Below are 20,684 nucleotides of genomic sequence, written 5' to 3'. Positions count from 1 at the left end.
TAGGAAGCTTACCAGCAAATATGCGGCCTGTAGGGTGGGCAGCACAGCAACAAAGAACGCCAAGCGGAAAGTCAGAGAGGCTGAAATAACCTCGTGGGTGGCGGCAATGGAAAAGAAACCTGCCATGAGTAACTACTTAAGAGGAAAAAACGAAATCGGGAAAGAAACAATTTATGATAACTCAACAGGAAGCTCCTTACTTTTTGAAGCAATATCAGGATGCTTTACAACACACACTTATAAAGCGAGATACTAAAAGAAAGAAGCATGTGCTTGCTGCGGCAAAGCTAGGGAAACGATGGAGCGCCTTTTATTAGAATGTGAAGACATCTTCCCAGCGGTCAAATTGGGCACCACTGGCCTCCTTGAAGCCCTTGGGTTCAGCGAGAGCAGGGGAAAAGTAAACATGTCCGCAGTAGAGATTAGTAAGAGGCGATTGGAATATTGGTGGAAGAAAAGTAGGGAAACGACAAAAAAACGGAGAAATACAAAAGCAAAGTTCACAATAGGGGATGAAAAAATTTGGTTGTGGGAGTTCATCGTCGTTTTTATTTTACTTGTTTTTTTAACCTAGGTAGGACATTAAGTAGTATAATAGCAAAAGCTTGGTTGCGCCACCCACCGCCCCGTTTCAAAGGGGACGCTCATGACATCCATCCATCTGTCCGCTCCGCTACGCTAAACGTATAACTAAAACGAGAAAATCGCCCCCCGCTCTGCTGTGTCTTAGCAGGGTAACTCGGAGCGCAACGCACCGTAAGGGCGCTCAAATAAAACACTCTAATCACGGGCGTTTAAACTTCGCGCAGTCGATCAGCCGTTCGATTGCTCCCCTCCCTCCCTCCCTCCCTCCCTCCCTCCCCCTTTACGTCGACCAAGTTCCTCAAGCTGCTCTTCCCACTTCGTATCACTTATCGGGCAGTCGTCTTTGCTCGCTGAAATCGTCAAATGCGTCGAACGCGCGTGGTGGTTCCACACCACGAGCGCTAAGAAAAAAGAAAGAGGCGAAAGACACGCTATTTCCCTAAGGCACATCCATGCACACACAGGCAAGAGAGGAAACTTGGAGGCTATGGAAGCAGCGCCCCTTCGATGCACCTCGCACACACACAGTCCACACGCAACTTTGGTGTTCACTGTGCGCCTTCGGCCGCCGCTACATCGATTATCGAGGTTCGACCGAGCCGCTACTGCAAGCGCAGCGCAGAGGTAATCTGCTCGCCGCAAAGTCCGTACCGTGGTCCCCGCCCCGGATCCGAAGACCATTCGTCACGGGCACAGAAACGCAGTGGACGCTAAAGAAAATAAGGCCAGAAATAAACTGGGACGAAAAAAAAAAAGAAAAACGTACAGATATATACTCCAGGGGAGCGCATTCGGAAAGAAGGGCAGAAGAAGCGCGGTCTGCAACTCGAGGCCAACTCCGCCGGGCACGACTTTGCACGGCTGCTGGTGCAAAAGGATACAGAGTCGATATACTTGCCAGTCCGTTGGCGGGCTGCGGTCGTGCGATGGACATACGGCGCGCATCATTCACGTCGGCTTTGGCCTTCCTCCCGAAACGGGCGCGAATCTATCGGCGACGCACCCTCCGCGGATTGGCCGCACCTTCTCCTTCAGACGTCGGAGGCCCGGCGAAACCCTTGTTTGTTTGGCTCTCACTTTCAAGCTCAGAGGCAGTGAGTGCTGCATCCGTCTTCCCTGCCTTCGCATTAAGAAGTCTCTTCGCGATGCTCGTCTCGAGAATGGAATACCAACTCGCCCGGCAAACCGTCCTTCAGAGATGAAGCGCGTAAACTGTATGTATTCCTCCGGGCGAATACACACATACCGCTGGCTTTGCAATAAGGTATAAAAGGCAACTCGTATTCGCCAAGCACCCCAAGGATTAAACATGACGAGTGGTCGGCAATCCGTCGAATGAAAAATTTGGAGGACGCTTAAGCTTCACCTTCAAGAGAGGAACGCGACAGCATTCAAAGATACCCGACTGCTTCTCACGCTTCCCGGCAACTGCAGCTTATGTTGCCGTAACGCCTGCCGGGAAACGCTGGCAGCGAACACTATGCACGAAGGCGAGCTTTCTGGTAGAAACGCGGCCTGTTGCGTGGGCCGATCCCAAAGGTTGTGCACAGCCGCGCCTGAGAAATTACATCGTTTTCCCGTTTCTATTATTGTTTCGCACCTTTCATATTTAAGTCTGAGAAGTCTTAACATAAAAGGCATGCGCTGTCGGTGTTTTGTTTCATGACGTTTGTTTGTGGGCTGTCGTTCTCAAAATTCCGTGGAATACCTTTGTCAAGAACGTAAGACAACGTATGAGCAACTTTAGCGATAGAATGGTGTGGCAATATGACCCGCATATACCACATGTCATATAGTAAGGCGTGGCATATATATACCGATATATATATATATATATATATATATATATATATATATATATATATATATATATATATATATATATATATATATATATATATATATATATATAAATAACGGACAACTCCGCAGACGCCAGAATTTTCTGCGACACGGGGCCCTTAACGCTATCGTGTTGAAAGACGCACTAGAACGAACGTTGAAAGTGTGCTGATTCTGAAATATATACCAGTGCCGCGGTGCGCTATTCCATAACGTGAAATCTACGTAAACGTAGCTGTTTCGAGCGCTTCAGTGATACGCCAAATATCCAACACATCGAACGCGCAGCTTGTTTTTTAATGGCATATTCGTATTACTCATGTTCTGCATACTTTTCATCGACTTATTATTTTGGTAAGCTTATGCGCGCTGTAACAGGTCTTATCTCAAATACAATAGCGAAAAGATCCCGGCTGCGCCATGTAATTGAACGACCAGAAGGCAAGCGCACGTAACCTCGCCGCGTTAAAACCTATATGCTGTAATTCACTGCTGCTGATGTAATAATAGTCTATGGGTGATCGTAAAGTACTCGCCTATACGAGTTCTGCACACAAACATGTTAGCGCGGTGGTCTCGACAGAGCGCGCGATATGTCAGCGTAGCGAAGCCGGAGTGTTTCGATTTCTTCGCCGCAATGCTTGGCTAATATGCGGCGAAGCAAACACGAACGGCAAATGAGGAGGGCCTAACGCTTCGTTAAAGCTGCCGGATATTGCTCCACCAGAAGAGCGCTTCTCGTCAAGTGCAACGGACGCCTTAAACACTATCGGCGAGCGGTTTTAGTACTTCGCCGCAATGTTCGGCTAATAAGCGGCGAAGCAAACACAACACTGACAGAACTGGATGGTTAAGTTCCTTTCGGTGTACCGGTCTGATGAGCGGAAATTTTCCCCCGGGAGCGCAATAAAGAATAAACCACTGACGGCGGCGAACATGCCCGCTCGGTACACGTCTCCACCTCACCGTATAGCTCCAGCGAGGTCCCGTCTCTCACGCTCACCGCCTAGGAGAGCGCACTTCGGGCAGAACTCGCTGCCTTCTCTGGCTCCTCTTACCGGCTGAGTAACCAGCGAGTTAAAACCGCCATGTACTCTATGCACAAACTAAAGTTATTTTTTCGCATTAGGACACCTACGTTGAAATTAAGATTTATTTATTTATTTATTTATTTATTTATTTATTTATTTATTTATTTATTTATTTATTTATTGATTGATTGATTGATTGATTGATTGATTGATTGATTGATTGATTGATTGATTGATTGATTGATTGATTGATTGATTGATTGACCGCATTTCTGTCACCGTACAACACTTGAATGTGCGCCACAGTGTAGTGCTGCGAACCAGCTTACGAGCTGAGCGCAGCGTTCGCTCAGTCCCGGCGACGGATGATTAGGGACTACGAATAAGGAACTCGCCCAATAGCGAATATAAGGGGCGCCGCTAATGCGCGTGTACAGTGGAAAACCAAAGGCGAGCGACGCAAAGCGGGTCTTGCTGCCCATCGCGTGCTGACCCTGAAGTCCATGCCGACGGTGGAGATGTAGGCTCCGCTCAGGAACGAGCCGTCCTTGTAGCGGATCAGCAGGCACGTCTTGCCCACACCGGAGTCGCCCACCAGCATCACCTGCGAGCAGAGGAGCGCACGTTCGCTGTGTACGAGCACTGGGCACTCGGAAACGGGGCGAGCGCCGAGCGTACGCCTCGATCGACACTGCGTCGGAGCGCATGCATGCACGCTGGCAACAGGGTCACGTGTGCAGTGGCAACGGAAGCGCGCGACGCGTTCGCACCGGTACCGCCGGCCATCGCGTACACAGAACGTGAACGACACATTTGGCCAAGTGTGCGCAAATATGAGCCATAGCACGGGTCTTTACAATGGAGAAATCTTCAGAGACATACGTACACGTACATATACCACGTATATACAAATATATACTTCACGCCCCATACGCACAAGAATATACACTAAGACGTACACCCGTGAGCAAAAGTACACGGGCAAGAGGGACGCCGAAAAAAAACTTAATGTCTTCGAAATTAATGTGCATAAACTGACATTGACGAGTACCCTGGAAAGTTCGCAATACCATAATGAAGTTTGGACTGCAGTCCTCAATTTCAAGTTGCATTCACAGGCAGATAAAGGAATCGGCTTTATCGCGCAATCCCTAGTCAGTATACTTTTGCTCACGGGTGTACACAGACTGACTCATACACATAAAAAAAGACGGATGCTCAAGAATTTATACTACATTTGAGAGCACGCTGAATTGAAAGCACTTAAAAACTAGCCCCAACAATTGATCTACTGACAAGAATTCATATTCGGCCACGTGCACGAGTATAGTGACGGCTCACTAATGTAACAGACTCCGCTCTGCTGAGCAGACCATAAATATGACTTCATTGGCGCAAACAAGGAAGGACGGAAGGGAACAAGGGGAACTACCCTTGTTACCTTCCGTCCTTTCTTGTTCGCGCCAAGGTGATCATATTTATGGTCTACTGGGCAGTATGAACCGACTAGCCCAGCAACATGTACTTCTGGATTAAAAGTCTCCGTTCTCTTTGACAGAATATGGTTTCAACGCATGCAGACAGTGGCGCTTGTGTTGTCGCCGGATGATAACGACACTGAGCGCCGCTTTTCAGGACGGCCTCGTTTCCTCTATCCGAGTGGCGTACGCACCATCTTACATATACCGTGATCAGCGCAGTCACCTACGGGTGTGCCACAAGGTGGTTTATTCCACGGTGCCACCTCGAGCAATGTATCGCGGAGGCACTCGACCCGCAGAAGCGCTGTGCCGTCTGGCGGTGCACAAGAGCGTTAACTTGGCGCCCAAAATTGCGAGCGATGGCTCCCTCAAATGTAAACCGGTTACACTTTAGTACAAAACCGTCTTTAAGGGACAAAAAGACGACAACCGCAAGCTGCTCGAACTGATTATGCTTGTCTGATCGACGTAACAGTTAGCGGCGCAGTGCTATATAAGCTCTAACGCAAAGCAGTCCCTGCACAAACTCTGCCGAATGCACGCCGCGTTATCTCTCTCTCTCTCTCTCTCTCTCTCTCTCTCTCGTTCAAAGCGAAGCCGAGCGTGCCACACGGCGTCAGCGCCATACGCGCGCTCTCTGTGCACGCGTGAATGTATGTACACTCGCCCAGATACTGGCGTAAACACGCGCGCTCCAGCAGTGCGGCAGCGATAGCCGGGTGGTGGGTCTCAGTGAGGCGAGAGACGCGTACAGTGCGCTGGTGGCGGCGCCGCATTCCTCGTGCAGATCCGCCGTCTGGCGCCTCATTATCTCGCCACCACCAGAGCCGCGAATTGGCAAAGCTGGCGGCACATATGCCTGCGACGACCTCCCCCCTGCCGAGGTCCACGCACAGACATACTCGAACTACAGCGGCATGTGCGTGTAAAGGGGGGAGAGGGAGCAGGCACGTGTATATTTTGTCTGTGCTATACGCACGAACATGCGCAATGCATTCTTGCGGCTGGTAAAGGAGGACTCTAACATCTGCATCGCCGCCAGAGCTTCCCCCTCAGCTGCCCCCTTTCTCAATATGTATCTTGGCCTTGTGCCTCTAGCGTTTTCTTCGCCGTTAGCAAACTTGAACCACAGGGCACGCTAACCCGCGCTCTGTGCTCTCAGCAGTGAGCCAAGGAGTGCATCTTGAGCCACCTACGCGACAAAATGAGTCAGACACGAAGCGGAACCAAAAGACGGCCGTGGGGCTTCTTATACGGCGTGAGTAAACATGCTGACGACTTCAGCTGAGGTTCATGGTAGTTTACCGAGGACACAGGTCATAAGCTTCGATGTACAGGTGAAAACGTACACAACACCGCACTTCCATATTAAGAGATTGTTCTGGACAGAACACTTCAGTGAATAGCCTCGGCGCGTGCGCAAACGAAGTGCTCAGCGCAAAAATGACAGGCGCTCTTATAACACAGGTAAGGAGAAAGCTTTATCGCATCTTCTTATCTCTCCCTCTGTTTTACTGAATAATTCTAACCGCTCCTATACTGTCGTAGGCCATTTAGAAGCGAAGTAATAGGAAGCAAGCGCTTCAAACTTTACCACGTGATTTCCCAGTTAACTCCTAACGTCGGCTGAGAGCGAACATATCAAGACCATAAATAATCTCCACTTGCAATCTTTTCACACCTTTGTCAACTAATTGAGGACTCGCCATTTTAGCAGACAGTCGTTAAGGGCCCCGCTATTATAGCTACTGTGTCAGCGCGATATCTGTCAAGTACAGCTCGACACCTCTACTGTAGTTTCGAGAATTCACTGCAAGTACGTTTATGAAAGTAACCTTCAATGACACGCGGACAGAACGACACCGAAGGTCACGTTCACATAAGTGCCGCCAGCCTGCACTTCCAAATTTCCTAGCAACTTAGTTGATCAATTCTAGAAAACCCAAACACAATTCTGCATTAAAAAAAATTCCCCATTATTTCAGCTCATGGAGAGTACATTTGTATAAAAACAATAAAACGTTATTGGAGTTATATTTAGTAAATGTCATAACTACATGAACTTGATTTTCTGAATTAACCAGAAGTTAAAATTCGCTCCAGTACATCAAGGAGGTTACTATGGGCTTTCCGTTAAATTTGCCGCCGCGTTTAAATCAGCATGTTGAAGTACCGCGCTTAGTGTATCAATACCGATACGTTGGGAGTTAGTGTTACATCATCATCATCCTCAGCCTGGTTACGCCCACTGCAGGGCAAAGGCCTCTCCCATACTTCTCCAACTGCCTCGGTCATGTACTAATTGTGGCCATGTTGACCCTCCAAACTTCCTAATCTCATCTGCCCACCTAACTTTCTGTCGCCCCCTGCTACGCTTCCCTTCCCTCGGAATCCAGTCCGTAACACTTAATGACCATCGGTTATCTTCCCTCCTCATTACATGTCCTGCCCATGCCCATTTCTTTTTCTTGATTTCAACTAAGATGTCATTAACGCACGTTTGTTCCCTCACCCAATCTGCTCTTTTCTTATCCCTTAATGTTACACCTATCATTCTTCTTTCCATAGCTCGTTGCGTCGTCCTCAATTTAAGTAGAACCCTTTTCGTAAGCCTCCAGGTTTCTGCCCCGTACGTGAGTACTGGTAAGACACAGCTGTTATAAACTTTTCTCTTGAGGGATAATGGCAGCCTGCTGTTCATGATCTCAGAATGCCTGCCAAACGCACCCCAGCCCATTCTTATTCTTCTGATTATTTCACTCATGATCCGGATCAGCAGTCACTACCTGTCCTAAGTAGATGTATTCCCTTACCACTTCCAGTGCCTCGCTACCTATCGTAAACTGCTGTTCCCTTCCGAGACTGTTCAACATTACTTTAGTTTTCTGCAGATTAATTTTTAGTCCCACCCTTCTGCTCTGCCTCTCCAGGTCAGTGAGCATGCATTGCAGTTGGTCCCCTGAGTTACTAAGCAAGGCAATATCATCAGCGAAGCGCAAGTTACTAAGGTATTCTCCATTTACTCATATCCCCAATTCTTCCCAATCCAGGTCTCTGAATACCTCCTGTAAACATGCTGTGAATAGCATTGGAGAGATCGTATCTCCCTGCCTGACGCCTTTCTTTATAGGGATTTTGTTGCTTTCTTTATGGAGGACTACAGTGGCTGTGGAGCCGGGCTTTATTAATTTATACTATAAACTTTGGGCGACCCATTAGAATTCACACGTGCCTCAGTGCGTGCAAACGTGTCCGCCTCTATATGTATATTCCGGTCCGTGCTCACCCTTTGCACACGCGGAATAAATCAGGGACGGAGAAAGGCAAGACGCGAATGCGAGATTAGAAGAGTACTGACGTAAGATATTGCATTTGTCTTTCAAAGAGGAAGTATCTCTTGGCGAGTTACTTTTCCGTATTGGGTAAGTGCGTTTCCCTGACCTCTTTCGTGGACCGATCCCGGAGATTGTGAAGCCCAATTACAAGTGCCATTGTGGCCACTGGGTACGTGATGACTATGATGAGGATGATAATAACAATAATGACAATGATGACGACGATCACGAAGGCAAAATGTGGAAGGCAATTCAACAACTAGTAGACGTCGATCAAACGCTGTAGCTCCAGCGTGGCCTTCGCAATAAATTATATGGTTCACACACCCAATTCTTACCCCCAGCTCACTCAGAAAGGTTTCGTCTTTCATCGACGTCAAGTACAGGCTGAATCACCTTCAATTTTTACGTTTCATTTTAATGCGATAGCATCACAGGCGGACTTCACACCCCCTTTGGAAGGTATATTATCCAACGAAACTCGAGCTGTGTCGAGCGTATACGCGATCGCACCACAGTGCGCACGAAACCGCAAAGGACAGGCGAGGCACGAGAAACTCCACGTTGACAAACTCCTGCAAGGTCGCCCGTGACGCACTCTGAGTATGCTATTCGCACATGCTTAAGAGCCGTGTCCTGGCCTTGAGGTTCTAGAATTAAACTGCAGCGCACAGAAAAGACAGGGGCAGTTAACAAACGAGCGCCGTTTTCATGAAAACTTCCCGTGTCCTTCGTGTTTCGTGCGCACTGCAGTTAAAACCACGAATGATAACGCCCACAGCAAAATTTAAATTCTGGCCTATTTCTTTCATATGTGTTTAAACTGTCCCTTAGAAAAATAAACACTCGCAAGCGTCAAACTGCTAAATTATTTACTGCAGTATTTACGAAGGAGTTTCGGCACCCGGGAGGTGGATTTTTCATGACGTCGTAATACACCGACTCGCTCTGTTGCCGCGATCGCGGCGGCTGGCACACGAGCGCTACATAACCACAGAAACGCACGCTGCACCCTATAGTTTGTAGCTTGTAATTTGTAGACGTGTAGCGACAGGACGCGAGCAGCTGTTGTTCTCTATCGCGATGTCGCGGTGACGCCGATGACGCCACGTCCTGCATTGCGAGACGACTTTAGTATCAAATTTCCGACCTCCATTCTTACTAAGTGTCACCCTCTTAGGTGCGAGAAGAGGGCGCTATGAAGTTTCTACGCGCTCTGAATTGTGCGATCGGTGCTCCTTTAATGCCCCGAAAGGAAATACGCGCGAAATTGCCCTTAACTCGCCTAGCACGGGAGGTCACAGCAAAAGTGGCAGCTCACTGACACCGGCACGCACCGAATGATCGACAGCACGCAGCAGCGGTGTCACAGCGCGACGTGGAAGTTGCCAGCCACGCCCTTCCAACGGAAGCGACATGGTGGCGCGCCCACCGCGCAAAACTTTTCAGCGCGAAGACTATGACACCTCTGACCCCCCCCCCCCCCCCCCCCCCCGTCCTGCCTCCAAAGGAGCGACGCCCCCCTGTAATCAATCAACGAACCAATAAACCCATCAGTCCAGCGGTACAATACGCGCCACGTGTTCGTGTGAACTGCGGCAAACGGCGCGTCATTTGGGTGGGATGCAGTTGACTCGTGTGACGTGCCGATATAAGCCAGCTTACCTCTCCTCCCCTTAATTATATCCTCGTCGAGCTCTTCACTGTCTACAGCGCGAGCGACGCGATGGTGGGCACAGAATTCCTTGCCCTGAGGTGACGCCGAAGCTGAGAACGACGAAGTGGCCGAACGACGACGCGACAAACGAAAACGACTTCGTGATGACGACTGTCGGCCGCTGTCGTCGTCACGGAACAGACAGAAACAGATAAAAAAATAACTCGCTATGCACGAGCTGCCGCGATCAAATCCCCCTGTTGGTGGTACCCCGAATCCCGCCTATGCCTGCAGGACGCGTCGTCTCTTCCGACTGCTCAAGGAGAAGCGTAACAGCTCTCCTTGACGCACGCATTTCCTTTTGTGCTTCCCTCCGTTTTATACTGACGGATCGACCACATGGACCAGTTCTGGGGGTGCTGTGTTTGTACCGACAAGAGGAGCAACACTGTGATTCAAGACGTCCCATGTCACGACGTCCACAGCTGCAGAGCTCACGGCTCTGCCCAGTGCGCTTCAATTTATTGACACAGAGAGTTCTGGCACATGGGCCGTGTTTTCCGACTCGAGACCGGCTTTACACAACATGCACTCAATTCTCAGACGTGGAGCTTACGAACAGCTAACATACGAAATCGTCAAACTCCATGACGACATCAAACAGAAGGAGCATGAAATTATTTTCCAGTAGCTACCTGGTCATTGCGGGATCAGTGGAAATGATCAAGCAGACAAGGCTGCCCGAGAGTCAAATCAATGACAACACAGCGCTTCCGCTCCTCTTTCCAGGACAGACGATGCAAGGCAGCTTCGTCACCTGGCACGCAAGCTCTCACTAACCGAGTGGAACACCTCAAATATAAGGCGCGCACCAGGTTGTCCGAACTGAACCCTTCGCCCCAAGTCCGTCCTCCACCCGGGCTTCACCGACGTGAGGAATCGCTTCTATACCAGCTGTGGTTGAGAGTGGCTTTCACGAAGGCGTACGTTAATTTGATTTGAATGACCGACAGTGCGGCATGCGACGTCTGCGGCATGGAAGAGAACATTATCTATCGCATTGCGACGACTCGACGATCGGCCGTTTGTGCAGGTGCTACTTGAAGACCGTCCCCATCGTTCGTCGGCCCACAAAGCTGTGAAGGCACTTTTGTCTTTCTTGAGGGCGACTGGCCTATTGACTCAATCAGGCCCTCCGCGTGCGTGCACGAGCTCACCACGGCATCCTTCCCCTCCCTCCCTCCCTATCTTATCTTTCTATTCCCTCTTTCCCATCTCCCAGAGCAGGGTAGCCAACCATACTCATTTCTGGTTAACATCCTTGCCTTCTCTCTTTATTTCCTCCTCCTCCTCCTCCTTGTTTGATTGATTTACGGGTTTTTAACGTCCCTAAGCCACGCCCGGTCCACGAGAAACGTTCAGGCCTATTTCAGCCTCCATGATTTCTTCAAAGTGCGTCATTGCACGCATTTTCTTTCGTCATCACAAACGCGCTCGACCAGGCAGTGCGCTTGCGACATCTGCGATGCTCGGCCAGTCATTCGGAGTCGTGATGCGTTGCTCTTTCCTTTTGGTCCATTCGGCTGCGAACTTGCCCACTATATCCTCCCGCGCAGGCAGACCTAGCTTTCGCATTCAACGACGCGCAGACCCTGCACATCCTGATGCAAATGAGACGGCGACCGAGGCGGCTTGCCGGTCTCCTGTAAAGGCAGCCCTATATGCGCGACGGCAGATGCTGTTGCGTCGTATGGGTTCTCAGAACGTGGGCAGGATCGTAAGAATTTCCTGTACCTCTAGCACCGGTAGTGGATCAAGAGCAGTTATGACCAGTACGACAATATACGCGAGCAGTATCAGTATTCGAGGCCCTAAAGTGATTTGCGTAAGGCGTCTTTGGGGGCACACAAAGCAGCACAAGTTTTGAATTTTTAATAAGGTATTGCGACAGTTTTGTCACTGGCGGTTTATTTTTTACGTGTGCTGCGGCATTACGGCTACAGATCGAGGCTACGATATAGGAGATTGGACAAAATAAGTGCCTTCGACAACCGTACGTCGTTTCTTTTAATATACAACTTTGAGTGGTAATACATTAGCGGCAAACAATCTATTGCGCTTAGTTCTGTGTGGCTAAGCTGCCTGTAGTTATCGGCCAAGGCAGTCCAGATACGCCAGCCAAAAACCTTGCCGCTTCAGACAACCGATTTAGAAAAGTGCGGTGATCTAGAGTTCAATCTTTGTAATTTAAACGAGATGAATGCCATAGCCTACGTGATTATTTGTTTTTCACGAACGCTAAGAATAACTTTTAAATAAGTAAGGTCAGATTTGTTGCTAGGCGGGAGCCACCACTTTGATGGGCACAGCCGTGTTCACACAAAACTTTCCGGTCAAAGTGGGTATAGTGTAGCGCGTAACTGGAGCAGTTGGAAGCAGCGCTCCTCCTGCGTATTACTTGACCGGAAAATATAAGTTTGCTTTATAGATGAATGAACGAAAAAGAAATAAAATAGAATAGAACAAGAATTTCGGTCAAGTTCGGACAACGCATAACCCAAGCTCTGCTCGTATTTGGCGCGTGCGCAGTGGTCACGACGCTATTTCTTTCGGGTCACGCTTGTTTATAGCCCGTATGCTGTCTCTACCGGCTATTATCGTCTGCTTGGCGACCATAACTGAAAATAAGCGAAACGTAAAGCGCGCGTCCCATAAAGGAAACGCAGGCGTATGCAGCCGATTAAAGATGCATAAATAGAGGAAGCGTGAAATTCGCGATAAGATCAAATGAAGAAACGGACATCTGTAGGACGCGTAACTGTGCCCGGCATGGGCGGACGGCAACGTGCGCAGTGCGCAGCTGTGTCGGGGGGGGGGGGGGGGGGGGGGGGGCTAGCGCGACGACCAGGTCGAGCGCCGCGCAGCTGCGGCGTGGGAATGAGAGCAGGCACGCGCGTGCAGGACGCCGATAAAGCAGCTGGTTGACGGCGGCAGCGGCGCCGCCTCATGTGCCGGGGGAGGGGGGTGAAGGGTTCGCGATGTTGGTAAACACGATGTTCCGACCCTCGGCGCAGATTTGAGGGTGCGCACGTGTGCAGCCGTGTTTCCCGAAATCACGACTTGGAGGGCCGAGCTTGGTGTGGCTCGCCTGCGTGCGAGTCGCGCATAGCTGGCGACGCCAAATGTCGGCTACACGAAGGCTGGAAACACTTCTCTCGATTCGCGGTCAAATAATAGCACGTCGACTGTGAAATAAAGATTCGAAGCTTTGTCTCCTACTTTTTTGTGGCAGAATATGACGCATTCATCGCAAGGAAGGCGTCGCAGATGTTTACCGCCGAACGAGCGGACCGACACGATTGTGCGAGCGATCGACGATTCTGCGACCACGGCGCACCGGTCGCGCGCTCGCGACCGAAACGTTGCCTCGTCGCATTACTGGAAGTACAAATGTGCGCAGGCGGTACGTGACTTGACGTCACCTTAGGTCCACGAGCTGTAGTTGCATACGGAAGGCATCGCAGGTCAAAAACAACGGCAGCGCGAAACGCGCCGAGAGAGACTTCTACTTCCGTATAGCTTCCGCAGCGTTGTCTGCGAAGTACGAAAGGGAGCATGGTTCATCCTGGCGGGTTACAAAAAAAAAAAGAAAAACGTTTTTCTTTTATTATTCTTTTTTTCTGGAAGCACCTTATCTCACAACAGACGGCTACACCGAGGGCATGCACACACGAGGACTCGAGAGGTGGGTATATAGTGATGAGCTCCGATATACGGAAATGAGAAAGAATTAAAAAAAAAAAAGAAAATAACGTAGTTGTGATCTTGGACATGCGAGTGAAAAGCAACAACGAACAGCACGAAAACAAAGAGCGTCTGGATCGGCCTAATGGTTGTTTCGTTATAGACTTGTTCCAACTCTGCCTTGTTTTTCATTAATTAAATTTTTTAGCTTACACTTTTGGATAGCCAAGGCCCTTCTGTGGACGAACTCCCGATATCTCAGAGCTCATAAACAAGAAAAAGTATAAACTAACAAACAATAACGCGCGAAATCAAGAAACGCGGGGAACAATTGAGCACGTGCTACTTCCGCTGTTTCGCATAATTATGCCAAACCTATCAATAAACAACGAATTGCCAACGAAAAAGGAGACGCTCGTGTGTACCAGGCATCATGCTTAAAGCATTTTGCTTCCACTTTACCCGCTAGTTAAAGCTACACGCACGCAAATTTAAATTCTGAACATGTGAGTCACAAAGTGCGAAAACACTGCGTCACTGATTATTGAAGCGTACTTAACATTCCTCTCAACTGGATGCCCGTGTATAGCGGTTAACGTCACTTTCTTAGCGCACTCCAGTGAACACGGACCAAGGCAAATCCCTTTGTCGAAACGGATGGGCACATCGACATTCCTTGTTCAACGATTGTTGATCACTTCAAGCTTCTATCTTCCTGTAAACTTCTGTCTCGTTTGGATTCCACAGAAAACACTGTTCGCAACGGACGTTCCTGGTGCGGACATAGATGGACAGCCCTTCTTTCGGTGACAGCGCGTTTAGTAGGCGACCCTTGCGACTGAGCTCCCAACTGACGCTCTAATTAAAAACAAGTAAACAAGCGGGAAGGCGAGATTTTTAGAACTATCGTGCTTTGAAATGGACGCAACGCGATACTTTGGTGGCGGTCTTGAATACAGCGATATTACAGGTAAGAACCCGTTAAATTCTTGGCACCCTAATCGCAAAGGTTGATTCGAAGGCAATAAAGAGGTCAGTCATTGTTGCATAGAATTGAGTGTCATGATGGATCATATCTAGCCTTCCCACGCGCCTTTCTTTTTTTTTTTTTTTAATGTACACGGAGCCACTAACAAACGCCCTGCTGTGTGAACAGTGACGACTACACATTAGAAAAAGACGGCGTAATTTTCAGAGAAAGAAAACTGTTTACCCGGTGCGAGAGACAGAGAGAGAAAAAGAAGAGAGGAAAGGCAGGGAGGTTAACCAGACGCGCGTCCGGTTTGCTACCCTACACTGGGCAAAGGGTATACGCATGAAAATATACCCGGTGAAATTTTTTCGCGAGCTCCCAGCTCCCGCCAGAAAAAAAACCAAAAACAGCGCAATAAAAGCCCGTGAACGCTTTTTGCGACCAGCCAGCATTAAAGTAGTCGGGCTCAGATTTGCTACAGTCCTTCGACAGGCCACAGCGCGTGTTCTGCCACCTCAGCAACTGCTGTTGAGACTAAGCGGCAGCGTATCTTGGTTGGCTCGGCGCAACGCTTTCATCTGCCGCCATCAGGCAGCCGAGGTCTGCAGTTTCCTCCTCAGCAGCAACGTATCATTCTGTTTATCATCTGCATCGCAGCCCTAACGACTTCGGTGTAAGCGAAGCGCATAGATTAAGTAGCCATTACGGCTAAATTACGAACCTATTTCCCTGAAATAAACAGCAAACAAACAAAAATTAAGTAAAGGCAAATAACGACGACAGCAGACAAGGACCCAGGGGCGACTTCGGAAGCCATCAGCTCTCGAGTGCCTCGCTAAAAGCGTGCATCACTGCGGCAGCCGCACCTGTCGTGAAAACAGCGCGAGGTCGCTGACACGCGACCGAATCTCCCGAATGGTTAGCGCACCAACGACGCCCGGAAGGGATACTGTCGCCAATACTCTGGCAAATTGCAATTCCCCTTACGCGCGACTCAACGGCGCAGTCACTTGCCGACACCGCCTATATACACACCTTCTAGAACGATGCACCGTCAAAGTGAAACGGTGAACAGCCAACCTGCCTGCCTGCCTGCCTGCGTGCACCTCACTCCAGACATGCCCGTTTCAGCGCATGCAAATGAGAACGGGATTAGCATTGAGCCTTGCGCAGTGCCCCAGGCAAGACAGGGTCGCGCTGCAGCAAACGACGAATCGATGCCCTCGCGTATACGCCGCGGACGGGCAAGTGTTACAAATAGCCCATGCCCCCGCTGTCCTTGGGAACAATACACGAGCCCGCCGAGGGGCTATTACACCATCGCTGGTAGAAGCGAAGATATCTTGCCGGGGGATTTATTAGCATTACAATAAGAGTATATCGCGCACCCTTTGTTTTCTTTTTTTTTTTTTTTTTTGCCAGCATTGGGCACCAACTGCCGGTGTTTTATACTACTATGCAAACGAACTGGCATATTCTGTCTCGCTAAACTGTGCGCAGTTTAGCGAGACATAATATGCGTGCAGAACTATGCAGAACATCCCGTGCGTGCAGGCCATAGAGGTGGGATCAGAAAAAGCGGCCGCGCGTTTAACAAATATCCGACCCCTGTGATATCTTACGTGCCTTTGTTCCATGTACAAACGTCCAATAGTGAAAAAGGCAACCAGTGAAAGTCGTCGACTGGAAGCAAACCATATTGAGCCAGAATCCCTCTTGTGGCTTGCTCACACTTTTCGGCACACTTGCCCACGAAAGCTGACTCAACAGCTTTAATCGCTTTCATACTAAGTATACGCTCATTCACGCAAAATAACCTTCGGTTGCGCTTGTAATGCGGCTATAGACACCGGTGGCCCTGATGCTCACATACCATGCACGAAACGTGCAACTGCGGCAGAAACTAAGAGCTCGCACCTGGGTTCGCTACGTCTGTCCATCCGTGCATACATACGTCCCTTCTGCTGCCGCCGTCGGGTCACCTGCTCGTGCTCAGCTTTACTGCCTCCATATGCCGCAGAAGAAAGAAAACACGCAGATCCACCGCACTGTGGGTATGCCCAAATGACGCGAAGCTCGGGTTGGCGAGGTACACAGCGCCAGTCGCGGATGGCACGAGCATCAGCCTGGTCTCCTGAAGTCACGCGGACGAATGCGATGTGGATGCGCAGAAAGACAACAAACCTGCACGAGCGACTTTAGCACTGGTCAATGCTAACCATTGTCCTGTGCAACGAACAGCAGCGATTGTGTGCATGTGCTCTGCATCTCTTTGTATATATTGCCTTCTCTTTACGTCACCCCCCCCCTCCCGACCCCAGCGTAGGGTCGCAAACCGAATTTTTTTGTCGTGGTTAACCCCTCCCTGTTTCTTCTTTCTTTTGTCTCTCTACCTCTCTCGTATACAGGGAAGAATGTTGACGAGACATGCATGGCAGAGAGAAGTACGACTCACGTGGTTATATATAGGCCTTCTATTCACATTGTCTCACAGTGGAGCATCCATTCAGCCGAACTGTTCCAGAACGGGCGCATACCCAATGTCGAAATTGTCTGTTCGGACACATATCCAGTGATACAAAGTGCCTCCTATATAGGCCAGCCAGCAACCAGCAGCAAGTAGTCTATTCGGGCACATACACAGCTTCCCTATAGTGAGGTCTATTTATAACCGCAAATATATCCCGCGAGAAAACGGCAGCGAACGCAAGGCGAAAAAAAAATAAAGAAAGAAAGAACTTCGCTTTAAAAACAGTACTCGCCCTCTATGTTCCCCATATGTGCGTTTTCATATTTGATAATTATACCATCCGATAAACGGCGTAAAAGAGTCCTTGAACATGAGAGCCACTTCGTATCTATGTTGCCATGATGAAAATGAATCAACAACATCAACTTCATATTTATTTATTTATTTATTTATTTATTTATTTATTTATTTATTTATTTATTTATTTTATTTACATTACCCTCAGGCCCCAGAAGAGCGTTACTGACGGGGTGACACGCTCAAACAAATCTTAGTATTTAAAGCGATAAACTCAAAATATAATGAGTTACAATTGTATCAATATATGAGGCAGAAACTTGGAATTTAACGAAGAAGCCCGAGAACAAGTTAAGGACCACGCAAAGAGCGATGCAATGAAAAATGTTTGGCGTAACGTTAAGAAACAGGAAGAGAGCGGTGTCGATCAAAGAGCAAGCGGGAATAGCCGCTATTCCAGCTGACATTAAGAGAAAGGAAATGGGGCTGGGTAGGCCATGTGATGCGTAGGATGGATAACCGGTGGACCGTTAGAGTTACAGAACTGGTGCCACGGGAAGGAAAGCGCCGCCGAGGACAGCAGGAAATTAGGTGGGGGTAATGAAATTAGCAAATTTGGAGGCGCAATTTGGAAACAGCTAGCGCAAGAAAGGGGTAATCGGAAATCGCAAGGAGAGGTCTTTGTCCTGCAGTAAGCATAAATATAGGCTGATGATTAATTGTATCACTGAACTTTTATTTTTACTATTTTCGGCTACTAACGTCGTTTCAATTTATTTTTATAAATTTCTTTTTCAATCCTTTTATGGACCGAATCTCCCAGAGTGGAGTGCGCTATTTCAACCAACGAACTCAGCGCAAGCACTGCTTTCCGCAGCACTGCGCACATTCCGAGAGAAAAGGTATGCGTATAGTGCACTGGACGGCTCGTTCTTTTTCGAACCATACCACGCAGATGCAGAGGAAATTCACCAAACATAACTTACATAACAGGCTTTCGTGGTGGAACCGTACGAAAGGGCTTTCGTAATAGGCGAGTCGAGTTGTACAGCATAAAGACGGAAGCCCAGGTCGAGCTGAGAGACGGAACGCGGGATGAACTGCGACCTTTCCCGCGGCTGTTGAAGACAGGCTGCGCTATTGTCCCTGTCCGGCAGATGTGGGGCAGACGTCGCGGCGGATCCACCTTGGAACAAATTGCAGGTAAACAATAAAGGGGTGCTCACGCAGCCCTTTTCTTTTTGTTTCTTTGTACCTTTCCCTGACGCATCTCGACCGACTTTCTCGTTGTATATGTCCGTTCTAACTGGCTCGCGGTGGACAAGCCATAAGGTAGGCTGGGCTTACGTATACACCTCTGTTGCTGCGAAATGGCCAATTTCGTAACACTCAATCACGGTTATTATTGCGACAAGTGTACAAACTCAGAAGGTGCAACGGTATCAAGCGGCAAATAAGCACGCATACTTTTCTCCTACCAACGGCATCACCCGCTCCGCGGCCCCGCGCGCGCATTTGCATGGCGATTGCATCTGCGAAGGCCACAGTGACGGGCAAGGAGAAAGATCGTTAAGCCAGGTATATCGGCGAGGCAGCGCAGGCTCAGATGGAAAGTATCTCAAACCAGGCACGAGCGGTACACTCTTAGTAAAAGAAAGCTCGTAGTAATTACTACATAGTGTCACACTATTTGCTACCTTGGTATAATTGAAGTTGGTAACGAGTCCGTGACAATACTGCCTAAACAAGGTAGTCGCTGTTACAAATGGGTCTCACCTACAAATTCCGAACGAAGTTTGAACCACATTGTTCAAAGTTTCTATTCTATGACACATACATCGAACCCATTGCAATACAAACAACAGCTGGTCCGATATACTGTATACAGCAGAGTAGACAATATGTGTGGGGTTAACTGCATATGGAATTGGTAGCTGAGAGTGACCTTGTTTATGTTAGTAATGTTGCTAGCTCCATCGTTACCAACTGCAGTTATGCTAAGGTGCACTACGGATGTAACTACTACTACCCTTCTTTTTGTGTGTGTATGTATATACGTCGCCCGCGCAGCCTAAAGCACGCCATTCGCGAACGCTCGACTGACTGCAACCTAAGGCCCTTCGTTGGCCTAGGATGGAACAGGATCCTTATCTTATCTTAGCAGTCCTTGAACCCGCTGAGCCAAACCATAGAGCTAATGCGACGCCCAATTAATAGAAAATGCGGACTGTTGGTAATCTGTTATCTGGTTTACACTTGAAATTTCGGGTTTTCGTACTGGATCGACGTCGAATGGACCTCAGTAGCCCGCGTAGGATGACCACTGTGCTGATGCGACGTTGACGAGCGCACTCGTTCAAACGTTGTGCTGTAGTGTCGACCAGTTGTGGGAGCCATGTGCATATACGTAAAAAATAAGTTCAAGAGGTCCGGGCGGGCTGCGGAGACTCAAAATGGGAGCGACAGCTGCTCAACGTACACACGGAGCGTTTTCTATCATTTGTGGTTGAGAGTTCACGCATCACATTTGGGGTAGAGTCACTGTGCGTCGGGGCACTCAAAAGTGACGAAATCCTTTGTTTCCTACTTACGCGGAAAGGTGGTTATTACAGACGGCGCGGCTACAGTGACGCATACTGTGCAATATCGTCCCCGTCGGTTGACCAGGTACCGTGCGTGCGCGACGTTTTGCCCGCTCAGTGCATTGCCTTCTTCCGAGTTTCTGCCGCCGTCTGCATTGTGATGGCAGACGACAGACCACAACCATGCATGCGCGCATCAAGTTCTCTCCTCCGTTCGGAAATTCGATATCAAAGAGCTTGTTCTTTTTGGCTTTGTACCGCGAGCTCAAACAGTCAGCCAGCAATATTACTTTGAAGCGCCCAAACAGTTGCGCGATGCAATTCGAAGAAAACTCCATAATCTGCGCAACTCAGGCGAATGGTTTTTGCATCGCAAAGCTTCCCCCGCACAACCATTGAGCGCGCACCACTTCTTGACAAAAAAGAAGAAAGAAAGAAAAATAAATAATAATAATAAAAAGGAAGGTATGAAAAGGCTATCTCAACTCACTATATACTCCCTGTATCTGCGTTCTTGCAACTTCATTTTGCATTATTATTACTTAATAATGACAAGGACGAAGAACAAGGACAAGTGACAAGGACGAAACACGAACGCTTGAAGATCTCGAAGACTGAAACAAGACCTTAAGTGTAAGCGTTTTCAAGATGTGAAGTTTGCAAGAGTTGAACAGTTGTAAACAATGG

General features: G+C 48.8%; 1 protein-coding gene across 5 annotated transcripts in view; it reads right to left on the bottom strand.

Annotated features, from left to right (window-relative positions):
• The window catches only part of LOC126525479 (ras-related protein Rab-37-like), a 160,802-nt gene that overhangs the window by 106,459 nt on the left and 33,659 nt on the right, over positions 1-20,684 (bottom strand). For 2 of the 5 annotated variants that reach the window (XM_050173366.3, XM_072290065.1), the window contains exon 2: positions 3,952-4,062. The exons of the other annotated variants lie outside the window; for them this stretch is intronic. In XM_050173366.3, coding sequence (XP_050029323.1) covers positions 3,952-4,062 — 111 coding nt within the window. The remainder of the gene's footprint in view (positions 1-3,951; positions 4,063-20,684) is intronic. 5 annotated transcript variants of the gene reach the window in all.

Source organism: Dermacentor andersoni, chromosome 8 (genome assembly GCF_023375885.2).
Source record: "Dermacentor andersoni chromosome 8, qqDerAnde1_hic_scaffold, whole genome shotgun sequence".
Lineage (NCBI taxonomy): Eukaryota > Metazoa > Arthropoda > Arachnida > Ixodida > Ixodidae > Dermacentor > Dermacentor andersoni.
This window is presented reverse-complemented; position numbering and strand designations above follow the sequence as displayed.